Source organism: Crassostrea angulata, chromosome 10 (assembly GCF_025612915.1).
Source record: "Crassostrea angulata isolate pt1a10 chromosome 10, ASM2561291v2, whole genome shotgun sequence".
In the NCBI taxonomy this organism is placed as follows: domain Eukaryota; kingdom Metazoa; phylum Mollusca; class Bivalvia; order Ostreida; family Ostreidae; genus Magallana; species Magallana angulata.
In genome coordinates this window covers 14,339,044-14,362,864 of record NC_069120.1, presented here as the reverse complement: position 1 = coordinate 14,362,864, position 23,821 = coordinate 14,339,044, and the positions used below count along the sequence as shown (strand labels likewise).

The window sequence follows — 23,821 nt, the reverse complement described above, 5'->3', positions numbered from 1 at the left end:
ATAATCATAACTAGAATTTGATTTTTAAATTTAATTTAAAGATGATATAAAAAACCCAAAACACAACCAATAGACAGGTGATTATTTTGCAATTTTGTCCATCAAAAATTATAAAATTATTAGGATTTTTTTACTTCTCTGAAACATTTTAGTACTTCGTGACAGGCATTCGCGTAATATGTTAAAATACTTTTTTTAACTACTGGACATTTAGCATAATAACAAGAAAGAAACTGTGTGATGAATATAACAGTTACGTGTTTGTCAGGATGCTTTCATTGATCTAGTGTATGTATTGGTCCCTTGCCAAATGTACATTCATGTAGATTTAAAATTTAAGCTTCTTATTCATTATCCTTTTAGATAAACTTACACTTGGCATGTTTCTGTGATCTCACGTTGCTCCACTTGGACTGTTTTATTTTCAGTGTTAAAGCACATTATCTCAAATTGGCTGTACTAGATATTTTAATTGACATGTTGGGCATAATATTCCTCCTTCGATGAAATCATTTTATAAAACATCTACCAGATTACAGGACCAACCAACTCAGTTCATCTTCTTCACATCATGATTCATGTTTAAAATGTACAGTTATAACTATCATTCAAACTGCATTAGTTTTAATATCTGTGGATTTTTCAAGAGTTGTATTATTTCAAATGACCCCTAAGGCTCGTAGGTTTGTTGTTTTTTTTTTTATTATTTAATGATTTAAAAAATATTCCTTACTTTTTTTCAGACTTACTCTATACTTTTTTTCGACGCTTGTTGAATGTTCAGGATTAAGGGAGAAGATGGAGTTGGAGGAGTCATTAGATGTTATCCTAAGTACTCACGATTTGTGGAAATGCGTATTGACCGCAACCGGTAAAAAACGAGACGAATTATGGGAAGAGACACTTGTTATTAAAGCTAAGAAAACCATCCTAGACCTTAAGCAAGCAATTGAAAACAAAACAATTAAGTTAAGATTATTTATGAATCTTCAAGGAAAGAAAGATTTGTGCCTAGAAATGTTTACTTATGTTCAGCAAAATAAGTTTGAAGAAACAACAAACGAATGGCTACAAATGATTGATGAAATGCAATCTATTTCACAGAATATGAGAATAACAATTGATATGTTTGAAATTGCAAAACAGAAAGCTGGTATGCAAACACTAGACATTGATTGTGTAGAATTCTGCTTGAAGTTTTTGCAAGAGACAAATCAAAAATTGATTGATGGAGATTTCGCTATTACAGAAACTAAAGATCTCGTCAGATATAGTAGTAAGTTGCAAGAAATGTGGGACTTTTCTAGAAATGTTGAAGAAGTTGTCAAATCAGAAGTATTTTGGAATATATCTTCACAGTTTGTATTTGATTTTGACAGCGTAGCAGAATTTCAAGAAGATGATGATACGTTCATTGGTATTGCTTTACTTTTTGAAGAAAATGAGGCAGAATCAGATGATCCGACAGCAAATAGTCTCTATATCGGTTGCTCTTTTTTGAGACATTTGTCTGTTACAGTATATACAAAGTATAAAGACTTTTGGTTTCCACTTCTTTCAGGGAAAGATGTTCATATGTCAACATTGCAGAAAAATTTAGAAAACGCCAATATCATGCAAGAGTTGAACATTGCTAAAAAAATATGTCGATGTACAGCAAATGCAGAAGTTCTTAAAGCTTTAAAGATGTATAATGAATTTGAAGAACAAAGCGAAAAAGTTGTTTTGATGAAAACTGTTTTAAACGCTTTTGGGGTAGATGTGAAGAAAGATGACAGTTTTCAAAGAGCATTATCGGAGTATGAAAAGTTGTTAGATGGAGACATTGAAGACATGACATTATTTCACATTGGCTCATCATTATTATTAGTGGGAAACGTTGTTAACATTGTTGATAGCAATATGGTGGCCATATTACATGAACTGCAAAAAGCATCTATGCTGATTAAGTTTTTAAAGACAGTTGTTGATGAAGATATAAGAAACTTAATTGATGCTGTAGAAGAACATTCCGAACAATACGTGAGAGAGTCGACTGTGTCCGATCTTATAGAAGTAAAACGATTTCTTCATCCTCTATTGAAACACACATATGATGACAACATTCAAAACTTTTTTACAGCAATGAATAGATCAAAGGAAAAAAGTGGTATTAAGAGAGTTGAGCAAAAAATTCATGAATGCGCAAGTAATTTACACAGTTTAAAGGCTTTGTACAATCATGTTGCAAATAGAGGTGAACATACGAAGGAAATAATTGAAAATATTGTCAAACGAGGTGTTTTTCATTTCAGTTTAAAAGAAAAAGAATGCGACGTTGAAGTTGAATATAAACAAGACAAAAAAGTCCACGCATACTCAAAGAGCTATCTTAATGATTTAAGAAGCAGAGCCTTGTTAATTTTGAATACGGAGGAAAAGCAACCAGAGAAACTCCTCAACTCCCAGAATAAAAAAGAACACCTTTCACCATTTATCAAAATGGTTGATACAGCTTTAGATATTGGGCATATGTGTGTTCTTTTAAAAGGGGCTGGTCATTTTCAGTACGTAAAATTTGAACAGAGGAAAAAAAAAGATACATTACAAGATCTTTTTATGGAACTAAAATCTAAATATGAGGATTGGTGCAAAGTGTTAAGTGATTGCCGCAAACGTTTTTATTTAATGAATTACATTCATTCAGATCAATTACAATTGTTGTACAACTTCACAAAATATGGAATCTTCAAAGATTCTGTCATAACCATATTGAAGTTTATCAATCCTGCTTTGAAAGACATGGAAAGCATTTTAAACAACTTAAGACAAAAACACGAAGACGGCTGCCCGGAAAAAAATCTGGAAGCATTGGGTCAAACATTAGAAAACATTGGAAAAGGTTTACTATCGACTTCGGAAATGATGTTTGACAGAAAACCAAGTAGCAGACTTACCGACATAGTACAAGCTGGACAGATTTATGTCACGGCATTGGAACCAGACAGCCAATTGGTTGTCAGGACAGTACTAGCTTTGCACTGGCACACAACCTATAAAATACCGTTTGCACACAACATTCTTTTGTGTAATAGAAATACAAGTCAGGATGAGATTACATTGCTTTTAAATAGATGTCTAGGATGTGACAATGCACAACTTTTCTCAATTGCAAATATTGAAATGTTAGCTCACGATACTCAGGACTTTTTAGTAGAAAGTTTACAGAATTTTCAAAGTAACCATTTGTTTCATCTTGCGTTGCTGTTTAGGGGAGACAGTCATCATCCTTTTCTTGAGAAGTTTGCCGATCTACTGATGCGACCAAAACCCATTACAGAAAATGAATTGCAGGAATTCTTGAATAAAAAATATCCAAATGTGTTAACGGTGACCTCGGAAGTACCCGGTCTAGGCAAGAGCGAAGAAATACAAAGACTGGCATTGAAGAAAGATAAAGGCAAAGTAACTCTGCACATAAGTGGAATATTCAATAGAGAAAACATCATAGAGGAATTGACAAACTTAGAAATTAAATCTTATCATGTTCTGCATATAGATATAGGGCCAGTAGATGAACCATTTCAGCTTGATGCATTTTTATTTGAATTGATCGTTTTGAAGCACGTTTCGGCAAGAAAATTTGCGTTTCATTTGCAAACAGACTACATTTGCGTGGAAATTGCTAATTCTATTAATCAGGAATTAAGTAATTCATTGCCAACTGTGACCAGTTTTAGAAGAAAACATCTTGTGTGGAACAACTACAATGACATGTTTATAAGTCAAGAAATTAACAGTTCTGTTCAGGTAGTCTGCCACTACCTTAAACTCAAGGATTCGGGACTGTTAGACCAATCAGATATCTATTTTACTGGTGAGGCAAAAGTTGGTCCATTATCTCCATCCGTGTGTAGGAACCTTTTGCAGAAACATTTTTCAGCATCAAGTGACATGTCTTTTTCCATCGTGAACATTTTTCTTGGAGTTCTGGCAGATCAACTAAAAAAATTATCGTCCAGTGTGTTTTTTAGAATGTCAAATATTCAGCATAAGTATGTCAAAAGTGAGCTTGTAACTGCTTTGGAAAAAATGTCAATAGATTTCTCATCAAGATCTATAAATGCATGTAGATCAGCACAAGCTACTTCAATGGGTTATGTTAATTCCCCACAAAATGCTGAACATGACTTTTCCTTAACCTCGGCAGAGGTTTTAGCCAAAAGAACAGAGGGCATGATTAGATGGGAAGATAGTAATCACTTAATGGTATTATTTCATTATGATCTTCAGACAGTTTCTGCATTGTACAGAAATAAAAATAAAGTTCCACAACAGATCGCTAATCTGTTTGAAAGTCAGTTAAAGAAAGAACTGGACAATTTTGCTGAAAAAAATCAGGAAGAATTGATATCAATTTTATTAAAACTAGTTCAACACCCTTCCAAAATGAATGCAGATATATTGAATGAAATGTCGAAACGATATGCATTGACATCAGACAATTTGTTGAAAATGGTCCTGATTGTTTTGAGAATACAAGGCCGCCAGCCTATCATAATCATGGGGGAGACTGGCTGTGGGAAGACTTCTCTGATAAGATTTCTCTCAAAGATTTGCCAGATTGATTTTGAAATATTGAGTATACATGCAGGTGTTACAGAAGAAGTTATTTTAAGAAGAATCGATGAGTGTGATACAAAAGCAAAGAAAAACTTTTGCAGAGGCGTGTGGTTATTTTTAGATGAAATAAATACTTGTGATCATTTGGGACTGATAAGTGATGTAATTTGCCATCACCAATGTAAAGGAAAACAGTTGGCCCCAAATCTAAACATTCTAGCTGCATGTAACCCATATAGACTTCGTTCTGACAAAACACTTTTAACTACGGGGCTTCAGGGGAAAATCAAAACTGACCATCTTTCAAAATTAGTGTATAGAGTGCTTCCGCTTCCAGAAACAATGATTGATTTTGTCTGGGATTACGGTAGCCTACAGAAGCAAGATGAGAAATCTTATATAGAAAGAATGGTACAAGACGTGTTTCCAAAAAAAAGGTTTGTTGAACTGTTTGTTTCTTTACTTATCATGTCCCAACAATTTGTAAAGGATGAAGAGGGCAGTGATTGTTGTGTAAGCCTCAGAGATGTCGAAAGATGTAGAAGACTTGTGAAATGGTTCATAAATACTCTAAAGAAGAAGGACATGAACCAAATCTACAAAACAAATAAAGTTGAATGCGATGCAATAATACTTGCTTTAGGAATATGCTATCATAGTCGTTTTGCCAATAATGAGGTTCGGAAACGTTATAGAGAGAAAATTGCGAAATGTTGCAGAACAATGTCAGAACTTCGATTGAATGGAGAAAAAGACATTGAAAATATTATAATTGAACAACAAGATGATATTTTAAACAGAATGGAACTTCCATTAGGCACTGCCAAAAATACAGCTCTAAGAGAAAATGTATTTGTTATTTTGGTTTGCATATTGAATCGTATTCCTGTATTTGTTGTTGGTAAACCTGGATGTAGCAAGTCTCTGTCAATGCAACTTATTAGAAGTAATCTCAGAGGAAAAGATTCATCTGATTCGTTCTTCAGGTCATTACCACAATTGTATTGTGTGTCTTTTCAGGGTTCTGAGTCATCAACATCTGATGGAATTATCAAAGTTTTTGAAAAAGCACAGAATTATCAAGATCACAATCAATCTGAAGATGTTTTATCAGTTGTTATCCTTGATGAAATTGGTCTTGCTGAAATTTCTCGTTTTAATCCATTAAAAGTTCTTCACAATCTTTTGGAACCAGAAAACCAAGTAACACCAAATGTTTCTGTTGTTGGAATTTCAAATTGGGCTCTTGATTCAGCCAAAATGAATAGAGCTATTCATCTTTCAAGACCAGAGATGGATGAAAAGGAATTGTATGACACTGCTTTATCAATAACTGAATCTTTGATGGGTGAATCTTGCACATTACAGGCAATAAGGTTTTCAGTTAAAAAAAGAGCTAAAGCTGGAAAAGTGACAGAAGAAACAAAAAAGCTATTACAAAGTCTTGCTCATGCATATTGGATGTACAACAAAAATCAGAAGTACAAAAATTTCCACGGCCTTAGAGATTTTTATTCTCTTACAAAATACATTGGTAAAGGTATACTTCTTGACAAACAAATCGAGCAAAGTGATGATGTTATTTTACGTGGTCTTCTAAGAAATCTCGGAGGACTTTCAACAGAACTAAGAAAATCAATGTTATTAGATTTTCGACAGTGCCTTTACAGAAACCAGCATATTGATATTGGTGTATTAGATCTAATACAAGACAATTTGAAAGACCGTCAAAGCAGACATCTTATGTTGATAACAAATGGCGATGCTGTTTTAAGTGTCCTTGAAGACGCAGTGAAAGAAATGAATCGTCAGCATGTTGTCATCTTCGGTAGTCAGTTTGAAGAGGATCTGACAGATGAATATAATTATCGCATTCTGAGTCGAATTATTTTGTGTATGGAACAGGGATTAGTATTGATATTAAAAGATTTGGAAAATATTTACGGAAGCCTGTATGACATGCTAAACCAAAACTACACAGTGGTTGGGAGTAAGAAAAACTGTCGAGTGGCTCTTGGTCCGTACAGCAACCCAATGTGCCATGTTCATGAGGATTTCAAATGCATTGTCCTGGTAGAAGAATCAAGACTTGATTATTCTGATCCGCCTTTTCTGAATAGGTTTGAAAAGCAGCAGTTTAGATTTGAAGATATGATGAATGCTAAAACGATTGATATCAGAGATAGTCTTGTTAGATTTACTAATGATTTTTGCACAATTAATGGTTATTCGTATAAACCTGAAAATGTATTTGCCCTCGCAGGAGAAAACCTTATTTCATCTCTTGTATTGAAGGTGCAAAAAGAAGTCAGTAATGAAGAGCAAATAATCCAAAAATGTCAAAATCAATTATTATGGATAACGGCACCAGAAGCAATGGTAAGAATAAGAGATACAGTACTTTGGGGAAAACAACCACATACAGTTAATAAGCTTGAAAAAGAGTTTTACAGTTTACCAATTCACGATGGGTTACTAAAACTTTTAGACTTTTTGAATTCAAAAACTTGTCTTGAAATGGAAAGTTTTAGAGAACCGCACTCGCCGCACTCGAACACATCATTTGCGGTTGTGTTTACACATGATTACGAACTACAATCTTTGCATGCCCCATGTAGCAGCATCAAATTTGAAAGGCTTAGAAACTTTAAATCAGAGAAACAACTTAATCAAAATATACAAGAATTTTTTGACTCTGATTTAAATCAATTTCTTCTTCATTGTGATGCCACTGAAGACGCTGAACATATTCTTCTTGCAAAATCTATCATAGAAAACTGCAGCAGAGGTGCCAAAAAAATAATGGAGCCAAAAAGTGTTTGCATGATATGTCACATAGATAGACAGGATTTTAAACAAGAACGAGTTACGCAAATAAATTTTTTATCTGGTTGGAATCTTGCAATGCTCGATAATTTAAGTTTACCAAAAACACCACTACCCAAACTCATAAGTTTTGGTATTGAAGATATATTCAAAACAAGAAGACCACTGACGGAAACAATTCGGAACCACATTTTTTGGGCATTTACTACCATCCAGTATGTTGTAACAGGTCATACTGCAGAAAAAATGATGAAAATGTTGTGCAATCTCAAGGAAGCAGACCATTGTTTGTCTGCAATCGAAGAATTGGTCTTTTTAAATATAATATCTCCCAAAGCAATTAAAGAAAACTGGCAGAGGCACGTTGCGTTTAACGAACATGCTCTGGTGAAAGCGTCCTCCTATATGAATGCCTTGGAACAGTACTTGTTGGACCAAATAAAAAATCCTTTGTGTAAAATTGTATTGAAACTAGAAGAAGCTAATGCATTTGATTGTGTGTTTGTCAAAGATAATTGCCAGGAAAAAAGGATTGCATTGTGGAAAAAACTTATCAAAATGGATAGTTTAGTGGATATAACAGATATTCCAAATCCACTAGGGCCAGAGTCCTACACTTGCAGCTCTGAAAGAGTGTGTATGAAATTTCCATTCAGTTATGTTGTGATATGCAGAGTTGAAACATTTAAAGATGATTTTTTAAACACAATCAGGCAGCTCAAAACTATGTGTGACATCGCTGAAGATGATGAAATTCCATCAAGTGTATTGTCAGATCTTGTCGGAAAATACAATGACATTGTGGAACAAAATTTAATAGAAATCAAAGATGAAGATTATCCGGAAAAGTTTATTGAATATCAACACGATTTTTACCTTATGATGTCTTCACATGAAACAGGAGTTCTTGATGAAGAAGAAAGGGTTCAACTCATGAAGTTGACGGAAAGACTTTTTGATTCAGGAGAGTCTCATGATGGCTTTTCATTGCAAGTTACCAATCTTCATGTTTTGTATTGGCTCCATAGCGGAGTTTTCAATTCTGTTATTAAAGTCATGGATGTCGTGAAAAAATATACAGATGTTTCAATGGAGAGTTTTTTTCCTGAAAAATACAAAAATAGCGATTTTGAGGAAAATGAGGAGAGGGATATATTCGTAGACAGATTGTGCAGGATTTTTCTACCAACTCCGAACTTCATGATTCAATTACAATCAGTGCAAAATTGGCAATATTTAGTCGGTGGTATATTGCCCTTTTTTGCTGAAATATCACTTAATTGTCCATCAATACACAATCTACGATTCTGTAATGATGTAGCACAAACTTTGCAAACTTTGAACAACGAAGCTGCTGTACATATTTTATCAACGTTTGGAGATACTTTAAGTAATGGCTTGGACCTCGAATGCAGAGAAATGTTTGAATTTGTAATGACTCAGGTTAACGTATTAGTAAAGGAAAAGAACGTAGGGGTTGAAAGCATTCAACGTTTGCTTTGTCAGTATCTTTCAAGAAGTATTTCCTTAAATCAAGAACAAAATGCAACATTGACTTTTTTTTTGGAAACAATATCTCTCGATTCAGTAGTAGACAAAAATTTAAATTTCTTTGGGCCCGTTCTTGAAATCGTTGTTGACACAGAAAATGAAAATGAAGTTCTATTTGATTTAATTGATATGAACTTAGAGGAGCTTGATCATGGAGGGTACTTGTATTCCATAAACCAATGCATACGATGCAAAAATCAAGATTCAGATTCAATAATATCTTCGCTCATGGTTACAACGTTACAAAATATTTATCGAGAGAAAGTTAATCCAACAGTCTTGGAGAGCACTGAAGGAAATTCTCATCAAATATTTAAGTTGGCATTCAGGGCTTCTACTGTATTGCAAAAACACACGGCATGTTCCCTCAATCTTGTTGCATCCATTGCATTTCTACGGGCTTTAATAGATGCATTTGTTATATTACTAGAAAAAAATAAAATGAATGCAGCTGCCATTCCAATTATCACAGACACTATTAATGCATTGATGGAAACAGGTGATGAAGAAAACGAATTTGGAGATCAACGAACTGAGTGTCTCCTGGTGTATTTCTTAAAATGTTTATCATCAATAATAGATGGTTATGATCTCAGAAAAAAATTAGTTATCTTAGAAAAAAAATTGCCGGCGTTGAAAGCACTAGATTGGGATGACGTACATCTCGCCAGGAGTCTGACGTTTGATCCAATGTTCATGTATAGAGCGAGTGATGAGCCTTTGTCAATAATAGAAAAAGCAGACAGGAAGAGTTTACAAGAAATAATTGAACAGGCAACAGCCGACAGTCAAAACATGTTGTCCCTGGCTGGATGCATTGCAAACTGTTTTTACTTTAAGAGTCAGCAGAAAGAACTGAATGACAACCAAAAAGCAGTTAGTGAATACATCGTTAAAATGATGCAAACAAACGTTCCAAATATCCAACTAAGAGTTGTTAAAGTTTTATCAAGGAACGCAGATTTTGCTCATCCAATGTTCAATATTGACACTGAGACAAAATCACCAGACATTCAAATTGTTTCTGTATTGATCCATTTATTATGCTTAATTATTTACAAAGGAGAAACTGGAAACTGTTGGTATGATATTCTCACTGATTTCAACAAAATTCAATCTAAGTATTTACCTGGAAGTTCCTCTGAACAGAGCAAACAACATTGCATTGATATACATTTTTGCAATCATTGTAATATCAGATTTGTTTGCACGAAGTCGATGTGTCCAAAATGCCATAGGGAGTGTCAATCCCATTTTGTTTGCCAGAAAGATACAAGCACTTGTAGAAACTTAGGATATGAAAAACCTGCTTTGCAGTTAATAACAATAACTAATATCCTTTCACCAGTTACTTGTCATTTATTGCAATTTTTTATACATGGATGTGTCTTGTTATCACACGCCGTCAAAGAAGATGATGCTGGTCAACTAAAGACCCTGCTTTGTGTTGAACAATATCCTGAGGATTACTTAGTTGAGATTTTGAAAATGAAGTGGAAGTATTTAAAAACTCTAACTCAGATGGATAATGAGGATCTATGTACCCTAATTCATGTAGTGATTCATGATATGGAAACTGTTTTTACACTAAGTAAACCCCCTTTTCATTGTAAAACAGAAACGGAATGTGAGCAGGTCGAAAAAGATTTTCAGTCACATCTTGAAAATACTATTCTGGAAAAATACTTACGTATTGGAAAAGCTCGAATATCATTAAACGAAAGATTTGGAATAACTCCACATTCTTTGGAAAGCCAGATCCAGGAACTGTGTATAATTAAAGAAGTTCACGAGAGAGAACTTATGCTACCTAGACTATTTCGTATGACAAATTCTGCATCAAACCATGGGCTTCTAGCACAAGTGTTTCTGGGAAATAATCATGTCAAATACCCCCTTTTAAGTTTGATTTTGACAAAGCATGATATCCTCGCACTTCCAAAATATATATTACCAATATTACGTTGGCATCATTCAACAGTATCGATTGGAAGTTACAAGATGAAAAAAGTGGACTGTAAAGAAGAAACAATAGAGAGTTTTTTAAGAAAGGAAAGTGATGAGAAAAGGAGACGTCTTCTGATAAAACGCTTCGAGGAATTCAAAACTTCATGGAATGAGTTGCAAAAGAATCAAACTCATTTATTTAAATCCCAGTTAAAAGAGGCAAATACTCTATCTACCAACAGCAAAGTCATCAAATGCATTATTACAGACGACGATTCTATAATACAGAAAGTATTAAAAGAACTTGTACAAGTTCAAAACTATTTCATTGACTCTTGTTTACAATTTGCATCACGTTCAAATGTCCCATCACTTTACTTTTTAATGACGAGTGAACAATTGTCTCAGGTGAAATCAACTTCTTTGTGGGAATTGACTTCAAAAGACATAATAGAATTTAATTCACTTAATAAAGATATCCTTCAGTATTCACAGTGCAAGCCGGACATTGGAGAAGGACAAGACAGGTGTTATGATCTGCAGAAAATAGAAAATGAGTTAGCGCATGATCTTATTTTGGAAAAACCGTATATTTCTATGACACACACTTTTCCAAGAATATTATTTGTGGACGAACTGTTCCAAAATACAACACAGCTGCTGGAAAACATAAGAAGAAGTATTCATCAAGAAAGGTTACCTCAAATCATTTTAAATAGCATTGAAAAAATAAAAGAAATTGGTAGTTCCCAAATAGTTGAGCTTATGACAGTTCTTGGAATGTCACTATCTCTTTTAAAAAAGACGACAGGTGATCCTAGTTTACCACTGACAGAGTACCTTGAAGGTTGGAAAAACATAGCTATTTTTCCAGTGGGATATAAACGTCTTTTACCAGAACAAGAAGATGTGGTGAAGTTATGCCATGTTGTAAATATGTACGTAAAACTCGAAGAATTAAACGGAGAATCAATTCTAGATACACTTGATTTAAAATACAAAGACGATCTGCCCCCTGAGGGGAAAGGAAAACTTGAAACCGTAGGAGGTAGCTACGTAGGTCATCTCGAAGTGTTGGCAGAAGCATTAAAGGTTTTTATTCACAGATGTCTAGCAGTACAAGATAACACAGTTTCTGTTGATCAGCAGCTGATTGATTACATAAAAGATGAACAGTTTTGGCCCCAAGGAAATTTAGAAGATGGCCAGGTGTCTGTAGGAACACATAAGATGAAACTTACAGAAATTGTCTGCTGTTCGCTGTGTGTAAAACATATTTACAATACAATTAACTTTATTCAGGATTTTATTAAGGTAATTTAAGAGTGCTTTGTCTTAAAAAAAACAAGTAAATTTAAGAACAATTTTTTCGCATAACGCTTATTTTACTATGTATTTGTAACAATAATCCATATTTTTTTTTCAGGAAAAGCAAGAAATGAATCAAAACCTATCTTCAATTGCGGCTTCATTTCATGCTGCTAAAGATCCTAGCACGTCAGCTTCAAAAAAGAAGAATATCAGAAAAAAATTTGGAAAGACTTAGTTGCACTGTGTTCTTATTTTGTCCAGGTAAGATGTATTTAAAATACTTAAGGATGACGTTTACTCAGAATGCATAAAAATCCACTGATGTTTAGGAATAAACATCTGTTGTTTGTCACAAGTATATAACTGCGTTTTCACAAAAATAAAACTCGGGCAATGACATTCTTTTCGAGTTAGTTGCCTTTTAGGTTTTTTTTACATTAAAAAAAAATCATAATTCTTTTTTTACCCTATAATGGATATTTTCTTAATTGTGAAAAAATTGTAATTAAATAATTTTTTTTTTTAAAAAGAAATTGCGAAAAACATTTCATATAATAAGTTTTTTTTTAACGGGAAATGCTGTTTATGAATAGCAGTGCAGCTAACAGATACAAATATCTGGGTTTCAGGAACAATTATTTTTAAATATTCTAATTTAAATGTCCTCTCTTAACTTTTGAATTCATTTTCATTTTGTTTTATTCAATTTAAAAAAAATGGATGCTGATAACATTAAATCATTTAAAGTCTTAAACTAATTATATTGAGCTGATTCTGTAGGCATTAATTAATTTGAGGTCAATGATCAAACTTTTGGAAAATGCTTGAAATTATTAAAGAGCACTATAACTCATATTTTTGGTTTATGTGTTTTCCGTTATCTAAAAAAAGTGAGAGAAAACTAACAGAAAATATACAAAATGATGTTGACTGAACTGAGAGATAAAAAAACTTTTTATTGTTATCATGCTGCGTAGTAGTCACTAATGATACAGCTTCCACAAATGATATTATGTTGTATTAGTAGTCAGAATCCTGACCATTTATGATATTATGTTGTTTTTAAAACAATAAAGCTTCAGAGCGTTATTTAGAAACGCCTGGCTGAAAAAGATGTTTAATATAGCTCCGCAGAACGACCCAGGTACTTAAAACTTTCATATCATATATCCAGCCACCTTCTAGGGGCCAGTAAAGATTACCATTTAAATGATGTAAAATATAGTGTTCCTTTAGTTATAGCTTTTCTGTCTCAACTCTGTATCTGAAACCACCATTTCAGACAGTTTTTTTCTTAACTTAATCAGAACCCTTGTTATGAACCTTTACTACTGGACTATGTAATTCAGAAAAATGTTTCACATGTTTCATCCGCAAAAAAGGGGTCCCGAAAATGAGACAATTTTTTTTTAATCATTGGCCGTATTCCTAGTATATTTGCGTTTTTCGCCCTTCGCTATCTAGCTAACGGGTGACTGCCAGAGGAGGGCCTCAGATTCTTTCGGTATGAATAGATTGAGGAACCCTTTAAGTGTAATGAAAACATTGGCAAAAGTTCCAAGTCTCTATATCTGATGGTATTAAAGGAGTACCGATAACAAGCCATTCGTACACAAGGACAATAACTTTGTAAGTTTCGGGATTTATCAAGCAGAGGGTCATTTAGTACCATAACTTTCAATAATCAATAAAATGTACAAAAAATTGTTTCAATATCTCTAGAAATTAAAAAAAACACTGTCCCTGGAAAAAAGAGAAGAAAAAATAAATAAAAACAGAAGAAATACAAAAGGTCTTTCCAATTTCACGTGAAAGACCGTTTGTATTCTTCTGCTCTTCTAAATACCGTCAAAAAGAGATATAAATCTAGGGGGTAGCCTACATTACGGTATTTAGAACAATAGCACGCTTTGTTTAATATCAATCAACATTTAATTTATGGAGGATGAAGAAAAGATTGATCAAATCATAGAAACCCAGAGTTTAGATTGTAAAAATTAAGTGGTCAAAGTAATGGACGCGCTTTTAAAGTTATGAACGTTCTCGCACATCTTGCTATAACAGTATGACTTTTTAGAATGATAGGAAACTTTTAAAATCCCAGTGAAAATATTTTTACTCATTACGAAGTTGCGAAGGATGAAAGTTTCTCTCTCTCAATAGTTTTGAATTCTAGAAGATACTAGTGCTTCATCTCAGACGACAAACTCCCTTTAACTATATATTTCAAACGACAACTCTTAAAGTTCTTAACACATATCAAAAGGAATAAAAACGAACGAGTTTTATAAATCCGGAAAAAATCTATACTGTAGCTTCTTGATGATAAATTATATTCCTTATCTGAACTTTGAATTTGAATGATAGTCTTTGATCTAAGTTATATTATATCGGGCTTGGGACGATACCATCCGAGAGCTGATACCAGGACCGAGATCAAAACAACAGTGTGATACTCTGTTATATACATGTGTATATAATGTGTTTCAACGAAAAAATGACCGGGAATATTTCTTAAAATCTAAATAGCATATGTTGACAACAATGTTAAACATTATATTTAATGATGTTTTCTGATGTCACATGTACTTCGTTGTCACGTGCGTATCCTAACACACCAGAATATTACATCTTTGTGAAAGGTTATTATTTCCCTTCTTTGATTTGACATATAGTATCAATACATATAACATGTATAAACAAAAGGAATTCACTTAATTCGAAGAGATTCATAGTGCAGTTGAACGCCTGATTGTAAAATAATGTATTGAAGAGTCTACGATATGATGACAAATGGATTATTTTGAGTTTTGTTTATGCATCATAACCCCTATGACTTTAGTTTGACCCCACAAGGGACATATTTCAAATTTTATTTTGTAGTACAAAATTGACATGTACAGGGGTTTTTACTTTGTTAATCAAGAAGCCAATAACTGGTACAGTAAATTGTTAAAAATCGGCTAATTCGGTGCGTACTAAAAAGCACAAAGACAAAATAATTTGGGTTCTAAATAATGATGTACGGTAGAGGCATATATTTTTGTTTGGTAGAAATTTCGTTGTTTTTAAACTAAATAAGATTTCGTTGGCATTTAATTTCGTTACATTGTAATCTCCTTGTATTCATCAATACTTGGTTTAGAAATTCGCCATCGATTTAATTTCGTTGATTTATACTGCCGACGAAAATAACGAGATTAAATTCTCAGCGAATATTTCTGCTTCTACAGTAATGTAAAAGTAGATAAATTAGGTCTTTATTTAAAGTATTTTAAGTTTTACATGTAACCAAAAATATCAGGAAATATGGAAGTGCGAAAAGAAAACATGAAATTTTAACAAATAACTGGTACAGTGCCAGTAATTGAAAGCGATTTACATAACACTGGCGTATATCCGTTGGTTTCCCAAGCATTATTCACATAGGTTCTTGTATTCTATACCAATTTGACGTAAAATATTTCTAAATTGTATTGATCTTTCACCTGCGTCAAGCTGTTTTTACATGAATAAAAAGTTCTTCATTTATTTGTTCACACGTAGCAAGGAGAGTCTCCAAACTACTAATTAATTAATAGTCGTTTTAGTTCCAGCAGACCTTTAAATCTGTCAGTTAATAGATACTTATTATTAATATGAATGAATTCTATAGTCTAGATTTAACAGAAGAATCTATGTAAAGGAAACAAGCAGTTTCAACACTGTTTTAATATAATTTACTTTTAACGTTACGATACATTCGCTGAGAACTATCGTAATTCAGATTGTGACGTCAAAACTGATTATGACGTCAAATTGTATGAAGTAGAGACAAGTGACATGTCATCTTGTCACTGGCAGTATTATTTAAAAAATGAACTCAGTATCTACCCAAATTAAACGAGTATAACCTGGGTTGGGGCAATTTACGCTTTATAATCCGCGAAGCGGATTATACTCTAGCGTAAATTGCTCCAACCCAGGTTATATGAGTATAACTTGGATTGATATTGAGTTCATTCCTTATAATTTAATTTTCTGTAATTTGCTATACAAATTGAGTCCGTTTTACTTTTAAAAATGATATTAATCTGTTAAAAATTCAAACGTAACGTCAAGCGGATTAGTACGTTTTTGACGTGGTGCATTGTTACGTGTCTTGTGACGTGCAAACCAGGTTATACAAATTTAACTAAATTTTTCTATCCAATCAAATGCCGCGAGAATTGAATTATTCGGCACTGTTGTGTTTATTTCCAAGTGAACTTACAAACGGGGTAAAATGTATTATTAGGGCCCCGCTCTGCGGGCACCCTATAGTGATCAGTCTGTCCGTCCGAGATCGCTTGTCTGGAGCATATCTTCTCTCCCGTTTGCCCAATCTGGTTTATATTTCACCCACAGAGTGTCTTTGGGTTAAGGGTGTGCAGGGACTTTGAATCATGATTCTAGATCTAAGGTTATGGTCATAGCAGAATTATATATAAAATTCTTGTCCGGGGCATATCTTCTCTCCCCTACAGAGTATAAATGGTCAAAGGGTGTGCAGGGACCTCGAATGAATGTGTAGGTCAAGGTCATATCGGACCACCAAAAATTCTTTTTTCAAAGCATATATATATTTTCCACTTAGCCTAATTGGTTCATACTTCTCATAAATAGACCTTTTGAATAATGAGTGTGTTGTGACCTTGAACAAATTTTTAGGTCACCTGAGTAAACTCAGGTGACCTATTGCTACATGTAACCGTTTTCGTCCGTCGTGCGTTAACAATTTTATATTATTAACTTCTTCTTAAAAACTGCAATACTGGTTGTTACCATTTTTAGTGTGAGGCATTTCTATGGTAAGAGAAATATAAATTGTGAAATTCATGGCTCTACCACCCCTGGGGCGCCACAGGTGGGGCCAAATATGCAAAAGAAGCCAAATTTTCAAAAATCTTCTTCTCTACTCTCACACATGTGAGGAAAAAACTGGTTGCAAAGTTATAATGTCCATGGAGCCCTCTACCAAAATTGTGAAATTCATGGCCCCTGGATCAGGGGTTCAGGCTCTAGGGTGGGGCCAATATGACCATATAGTAAAAATGTTTTAAATCCTAGAAATCTTCTTCTCTACTCCCATATATATTTGTTAAAAACTAAATGCATGATTATGATGTCCATGAGATCTTTTACCAAAATTGTGAAATTCATGGCCCCCTGGATCAGGGGTTCAGGCTCTAGGGTGGGACCAATATGACCATATAGTAAAAATGTTTTAAATCCTAGAAATCTTCTTCTCTACTCCCATATATATTTGCTAAAAACTATATGTCTGGTTATAATGTCCATGAAGCTTTCTACCAAAATTGGGAAATTCACGACCCCTTGGTCAGGGGTTCAGGCTCTATGGTGGGGCCAATATGGCCATATAGTAAAAATGTTATTAATCTTAAAAAATCTTTTTCTCTACTCCCACAACTGTTGCCAAAAAACATGTTATGATGTTCACTAACTCCTTTACCTAAATTGTGAAATTCATGGCCCCTGGGTCAGGGGTTCAGGACATGAAGGGGGGGGGGGCAATATGGCAATATAGTGTTAATGCATTTAATGTTTAAAAATGTTCTTCTCTATTCTCACATATTTGTATAAAAACTGACTTATAATAATGTTTACCAGGAAGTCCTTTGAAATGAAATTTAAAAAGAAATATAAATAGAATATATAATATAATAATGAAATGAAAAATGAAATGAAATATACAGGTTTATCATGATAATATCTAGGTCAAGTTTAATATTAGGTACGATCGAGCAATTGTCGACAGAGTTATGGGCCCTTGTACTTGGACTCCAAATATTTGCAGTTTACGTTCATTTTCTTTGTGGATGTTTCTAAGGGAGGGGGCATAAGTGTTTCAACAAACATCTCTTGTTTATTATAGGTTCCACAATTCTTTCTGAAAGATTTCAGGCAGAGAGTTGGTCGTCATTTCTAATTTTTCTACTCCAGAATGAAACCTAATTAAATGCATTTATAAGACTCCTCGACAAGTTTGCTTATGGGTAACTTATATGCTACTTAGGTGACCGTTAAGGCCAACTGGCCTCTTGGTAAGGTCGAATGTGAAGGTCATAGCAGAATTATATGAAAAATCCTTTTCCGGAGCATATATTCTCTCCCTTTGCTCCAGTCTGGCTCATACATCACCCACATAGAGCTTTTGGTCAAAGAAAATGCAGTGACCTTGAATGAAGTTTGTAGGCCAAGTGTCAAGGACATATCGGATCACAAAAACTCTTTTTAAAAGCATATATCAAATTAAAAGTTCTAGGCCAGGTGGAAAATTGCTAGTAATAAGTCAAGGTTAAAGCAAAATTCTCTGAAATTCTTTTCATCCTATTGACCATTGCTTAAGCGGGGCCCTTTGAGATTGTCAGTATCTCAATGTTGTCTAGTTCATCGTCAGAATGATCACCGCACGTGCTGATGTATTATCATAATTATATAAATCTCAAAATCGAAAAATAATATGATATCAAGACTAAACAATAGATCATCCAGTTGATTTTCTAACCAATAAACAACGTATATTTAGTCAATTATCCCCCTTGGATATCATCAAACGGAAAAAGTTTTCGTCGAGTCTTAACTTGTTTTACATTAATAAGATCTTCATTCCTTTACAGTTGATGTTCACGCGAAGGAACTTAACGACAGGTAAAAAACATTGATGAAGTTTGGGACAAGCTATGCAAGATTAATTCTTATTCAGGAGTATGATGATTCTATTTTCCAGTGTGATATATTGAGTGTTAAATGAAAGCATTTGTAAATATTTGCAAAGAGTGCTATTAGCATAAATATGTAACTATAAATCACAGAGTAATTAACATATATTGCACTGGGGTTGTAGCATTAGAAAAATGTGTTTTTGGTGTTTTCTTTCTCTTTTTCTTTATGATTCAGGATGCAATAGTTTTAAAAATGTTTGCAATGCATTTCTCTGATGCCTTGTACATGACTAATTGCCTCATATGAGAACACGTTGAAAATGACAATTTTTAGTGCACACATCATGTATATATACATGTACACAAAGAGTAGAATACTTCCATTTGATTTTTTTTTGCCTCGTCGTATTGCGTGGTTCTTAGGTATCTGGGTGAGTTGTAAATCCAGAAAACGGAATTCACTGCACTTTCATATTTTATGATGTATCGAGAAGCTTATTTTGCTATAGAGGTTATTGTGAAATGAACGGTTATTAAAAACCGTTATTTTACATGACATGTTGCATTAACTGTGAATGAAAGGTCAATATATAAACCTTTTATATTGATATATATGTAATGCACAGTTAATAACAATTACAACAATGCAAATGATTGCTTTATTGTGAAGATTGTTTATGTGCATAGTTATATTATTTACTTGATTAAAATGGAGTGTAAATAAAAAAACCAGTTACAAACTTTCCTTTTTGGCGTAACTGTTTGTAAATATAATAAGTATACAAGGAATTCCAATTGCATTATTGATTTTTCATGCTAATAAAATGAATATATATTATATTATCATTATACGTCATTATAAATGATGCATTTTTCTTGCACGGAATATGATTTTTTAAAAATAAAACGTAAAAGATCATGTAAAAATACTTATGAAATATCGTTTTCCATAAAAAGTAATAATTTTAATTTGTTTCAGAAGTTGCAATATTAAAAACGTCTAAGTAGTGTATTACTATTGTTGTCTACACACGTTATAAATGTAATCGATACTTTATTTAAACTTAAATTTAAAATGCTGGGAACCTTATAATCAACTTTTATTCGCGTGCGCGGTAAATATTCGTCATCGCAAACCATCTATGTGATATTATTCATTTCAAAAGATTTAAAACATATAAGACTTCACTCCAAAAAGTTTGCAATTGCATAGCAAAAAAAGTTGTAGCAATAAAAGTTTTCGCCCTCCCCGTTTTCCGTTTTGTCCTGTGTTTAACAATTTAAGAAAGACATAACATATAGATCATATTTTAAGATAGGGGGCAATGACCATCAACCCCTTTTGTACGAATTATGATTTTGAAAATTGACGATGAGATTTTTTCTTTACTCTTTTTTGTATTGTCAATTATTTTCTGTGTAAGTCCTCTCCTCCAATTTATAACACGGTGTTACGTACCTTGTTTTGACAAACAAATTTTTATGATTCATAAGAACCGCACATATGGTTTTTCACAAAAAAGTTTCAAATTGTTAAAAGTTATCATTAATAAATAATGCATTTAATAAATTGCAGATACTAATTATTCATATTTTAAAATAAATACGCATAATACCAGTAATACAGTTCGTATGTAAATGAAAAACGGAAAAAGCACTGTATATTCACTTGCATTATGTTATTTCCCTCAGTTTCTTTTGATGTTAGATATACTTTTTTAGAATTAAATAACAAAGTTGAAAAGATTTCTGCGATATGAACTTAGTTTGTGATCAAATCAACTTAAAAACCGCATGATTTGATTACGCCCCACCAGCGTTATTATCATAGTAAACTTTCTAAGATAGTATGTATTTCTATGATTACTTTGTAAAAGACGCGCTATTTTATTTATGCTCATAACTCACTGTTTATTTACATAATAAACCATCAGGCGAACTATTATATTGTTAAGTGTCCCTAAAGCACTCAACACAAAAACAATTGATGGAAGGAAAAGAAAATATTATTTTTGATTAGGCTTTAAGGACAAAAAAGGTAGATAGTGAGGTTTTTTGTGTGCATAAATGAGATTATGCAAAAATACCATGCACGACTATTAATTGAGTTCATGCATTTTAAGCATGTATATCAACCAGTAATTAAAAATGGCCTAACTTGATTTGTGCTTTGACTTTTGATTGTTGGAAGTTGTTCATTTATAAGAACAATATAGTAGATTTTTATTGTGTAATCAGTCATTTGAAAAAGTAAAAATGTTTCAGTTCAATGAGCTGAAGTGTATTTTGAAAGAGATAATGTATGAACAGGTTATCTTTGGGATTTATCTGTCAAAATGAAATTGATGTATATAATTTTACGGGACATGAAGTTTTTAGTTAATTGTACTTGAATAAAAATTTTAAATGTATGCTTAAATTTGTGTAATAGAAGACTGAAAATAAAGAATGAGATATTATTGTTGATGAAAACGTTTTTACATGTGCACAAAAATTATATTTTTTAGAATTGTACAATGAATTTCCATAAATACCTATACCTTAGGTTGTGAAACATAAAAATGTTGATGCAATGGGTCAATAGATTGTCATTTTGTAAAAAATAAAAATGAGCAAACATTATTATAATTCATGAATAAGCTTAACATGAAAATAGATAGAATAATCAGTTTCATGGAATGAAAACATTTCATGTTTATTATATTTGAAAATAAATGTCTTATTGTTCATTAAAACTCATTTTTAATTATTGCTTGTCTGGTTTCCTTTCTAAAAACACAGGGGTGACTAAAATACATGTATAATACAATATTGATATTAATATATAATATATAATATATAATAATATAATATGATATAATATGATATGATACATGTATGATATGATATGATATGATATGATAAGTTCACAACGACCTAAGATCTGACTTATGACAATCATAAAATCTATCACTTGCGTTTTACAAACAATCTTTAGTGTTATAAATCTTAAAAAATATTTTCATACTTTTATCTACTTTTTGAAATATACAATGTTTAATGCGACGTTTAATACAATGTTAAAAAAGATGCGATCACACAGAGGTTATTTCCATTTCATTATTTCTCTATTATTTATTTTGATGTTTAAAACACATTTAACTTATTTAAACAATTTTCATATGGTTTACCTTTTTAAAAATATACTTAGTTGAATTTATATCTGTATTTATAAGTTCTTTTATCGAATCGAAAGGGTATTGTTGTCTTTCTAAACTAGTATACAATGAACGTATATAAAATAAAATTCTATTCAAAAATTTCAAATTAAAGCATTAAGATTTAGCAGAAAATTAGGCTTATAAAAAATATTGTAATCATACATTCATGTAATGTGATCCAACCCTGCATTTGTGTCAATACAAAAAAAATATGGTGTTCGAATGCATTCTGTTGTGACCAGTAAGTGGGTAGGAACTCGTTAGTAAGAAAGACTATTTTTCAAAACAAAACTCAACTGTCTCAAATGCATAAAAGCGATATGCATGTGGAGAAATGACATTAAAAGTGAATGCAGTAAAGATCACAGCGTTGGTCAGGATGGGTAAAGAAAGGAAGAAGAAGTCGATTTGCTTGAGCAGTAAAAGTAAAAAAAAAAAATAGACTTGAGTAAGAGAGAGCAGAGAAAGACGGGAGGGGGTGTTTACCATCATATGCAGCTACACAACGACCCATTGACGAAAAGATAGCGTGAATTATTGGAGAAACTTTCATATCCGGAATTGAAGACATAAACTCTTCTTCGACCACAGATGCATTATTGACATCTCCAAGCAATATGACAAATGCCTTAATAGGTAGTTACATGTGCACTAAGCTATTTCTAAACACGCATCGTTTTGGAATATCTACTATATATTTATATTCTAATTACTCAAACAAGCTAAATTGATATCTACATTGTTTTTGCATTGTATATATTAAAAGGATTTATCTATGTTTTTAAAGAATGCCAACCCTCTGTTGAAAACTCGCGTTTATGTAGAAGGGGCACAAAAAAACACGTTAGGAGTTAATTGCAGCAATGACAGGACTTGTGACAGCAGAAGAGGAGAGGCTGAGTATTGAGAAAAGGAAATTATAGATAGAGGAGTAAAGAAGACGTGGTTGACACTTCACCGTGTCAAATCGGAATAGTAAATAATGATACCCCCAATGTACATTTGACTGAGATCTTCAAATCATGATCCTCAGGGAAAAGAGTGGGCTACAAAAGGGGACTAAATTTTAACAAACGAAAATTAAAGGAGAAATATTTCACCTAATTTTTAATTAAATAAAATAATTCGACAGCATGAGTGTTGGTTTTTTGTAAACAGTTAAATGTATGATCATGTAATATATATTTTCGTTGTAAGTATAGAATAGGCATGAAAATATGCTGAGAAGGAAATTTACGCTCATTCCGTTCTGTTGCGTTGAATACCAATATCCACAGGGGTAATGGTATATTGCGGAACGGAACGGAACCAGAATCTTAAAAATAAGTCAAGTACTGCTGGCATTGCAATTTTAAAGATGTTATGCTTGGGAATGCGTTTCGTTTGTTTTAAAGCTCTAACTAATATAGAATATTCTTTTGCTAGCTTAAACTAGTTAGTAAGTTCTGCCATGAAAATACTGTAATCTGTTAATATTAGAGTAGTAATATAATTATGTATATTTTTCTTTAAACATCAATCTAATTTTGAAATGTAACGAATAAAAACAAAATTAATCATTTTTTAAAAATTTATATTTTCCCATTGGATGACCTTTACTGGTTCCGTTCTGTTCCACAAAGTTTCAATAACCCCTGGATACATTTGGGTAAGCTTACCGTTTCTTTGTATATAGAAAGG

The 23,821-nt window shown here is 32.7% G+C and overlaps 1 protein-coding gene and 1 pseudogene across 1 annotated transcript in view; both read left to right on the top strand.

Annotated features, from left to right (window-relative positions):
• LOC128166681 (uncharacterized) overlaps positions 1-21,690 on the top strand; it is a 49,888-nt gene extending 28,198 nt beyond the window's left edge. The window contains exons 5-7 of the mRNA XM_052831983.1: positions 744-12,240; positions 12,353-12,498; positions 18,897-21,690. Of these exons, the coding sequence (XP_052687943.1) occupies positions 744-12,240; positions 12,353-12,472 (11,617 nt within the window). The 3' untranslated portion in view covers positions 12,473-12,498; positions 18,897-21,690. The remainder of the gene's footprint in view (positions 1-743; positions 12,241-12,352; positions 12,499-18,896) is intronic.
• A 516-nt stretch (positions 21,691-22,206) lies between these two features.
• On the top strand, positions 22,207-23,076 carry LOC128164924 (uncharacterized; annotated as a pseudogene).
• Positions 23,077-23,821: the final 745 nt, after the last annotated feature.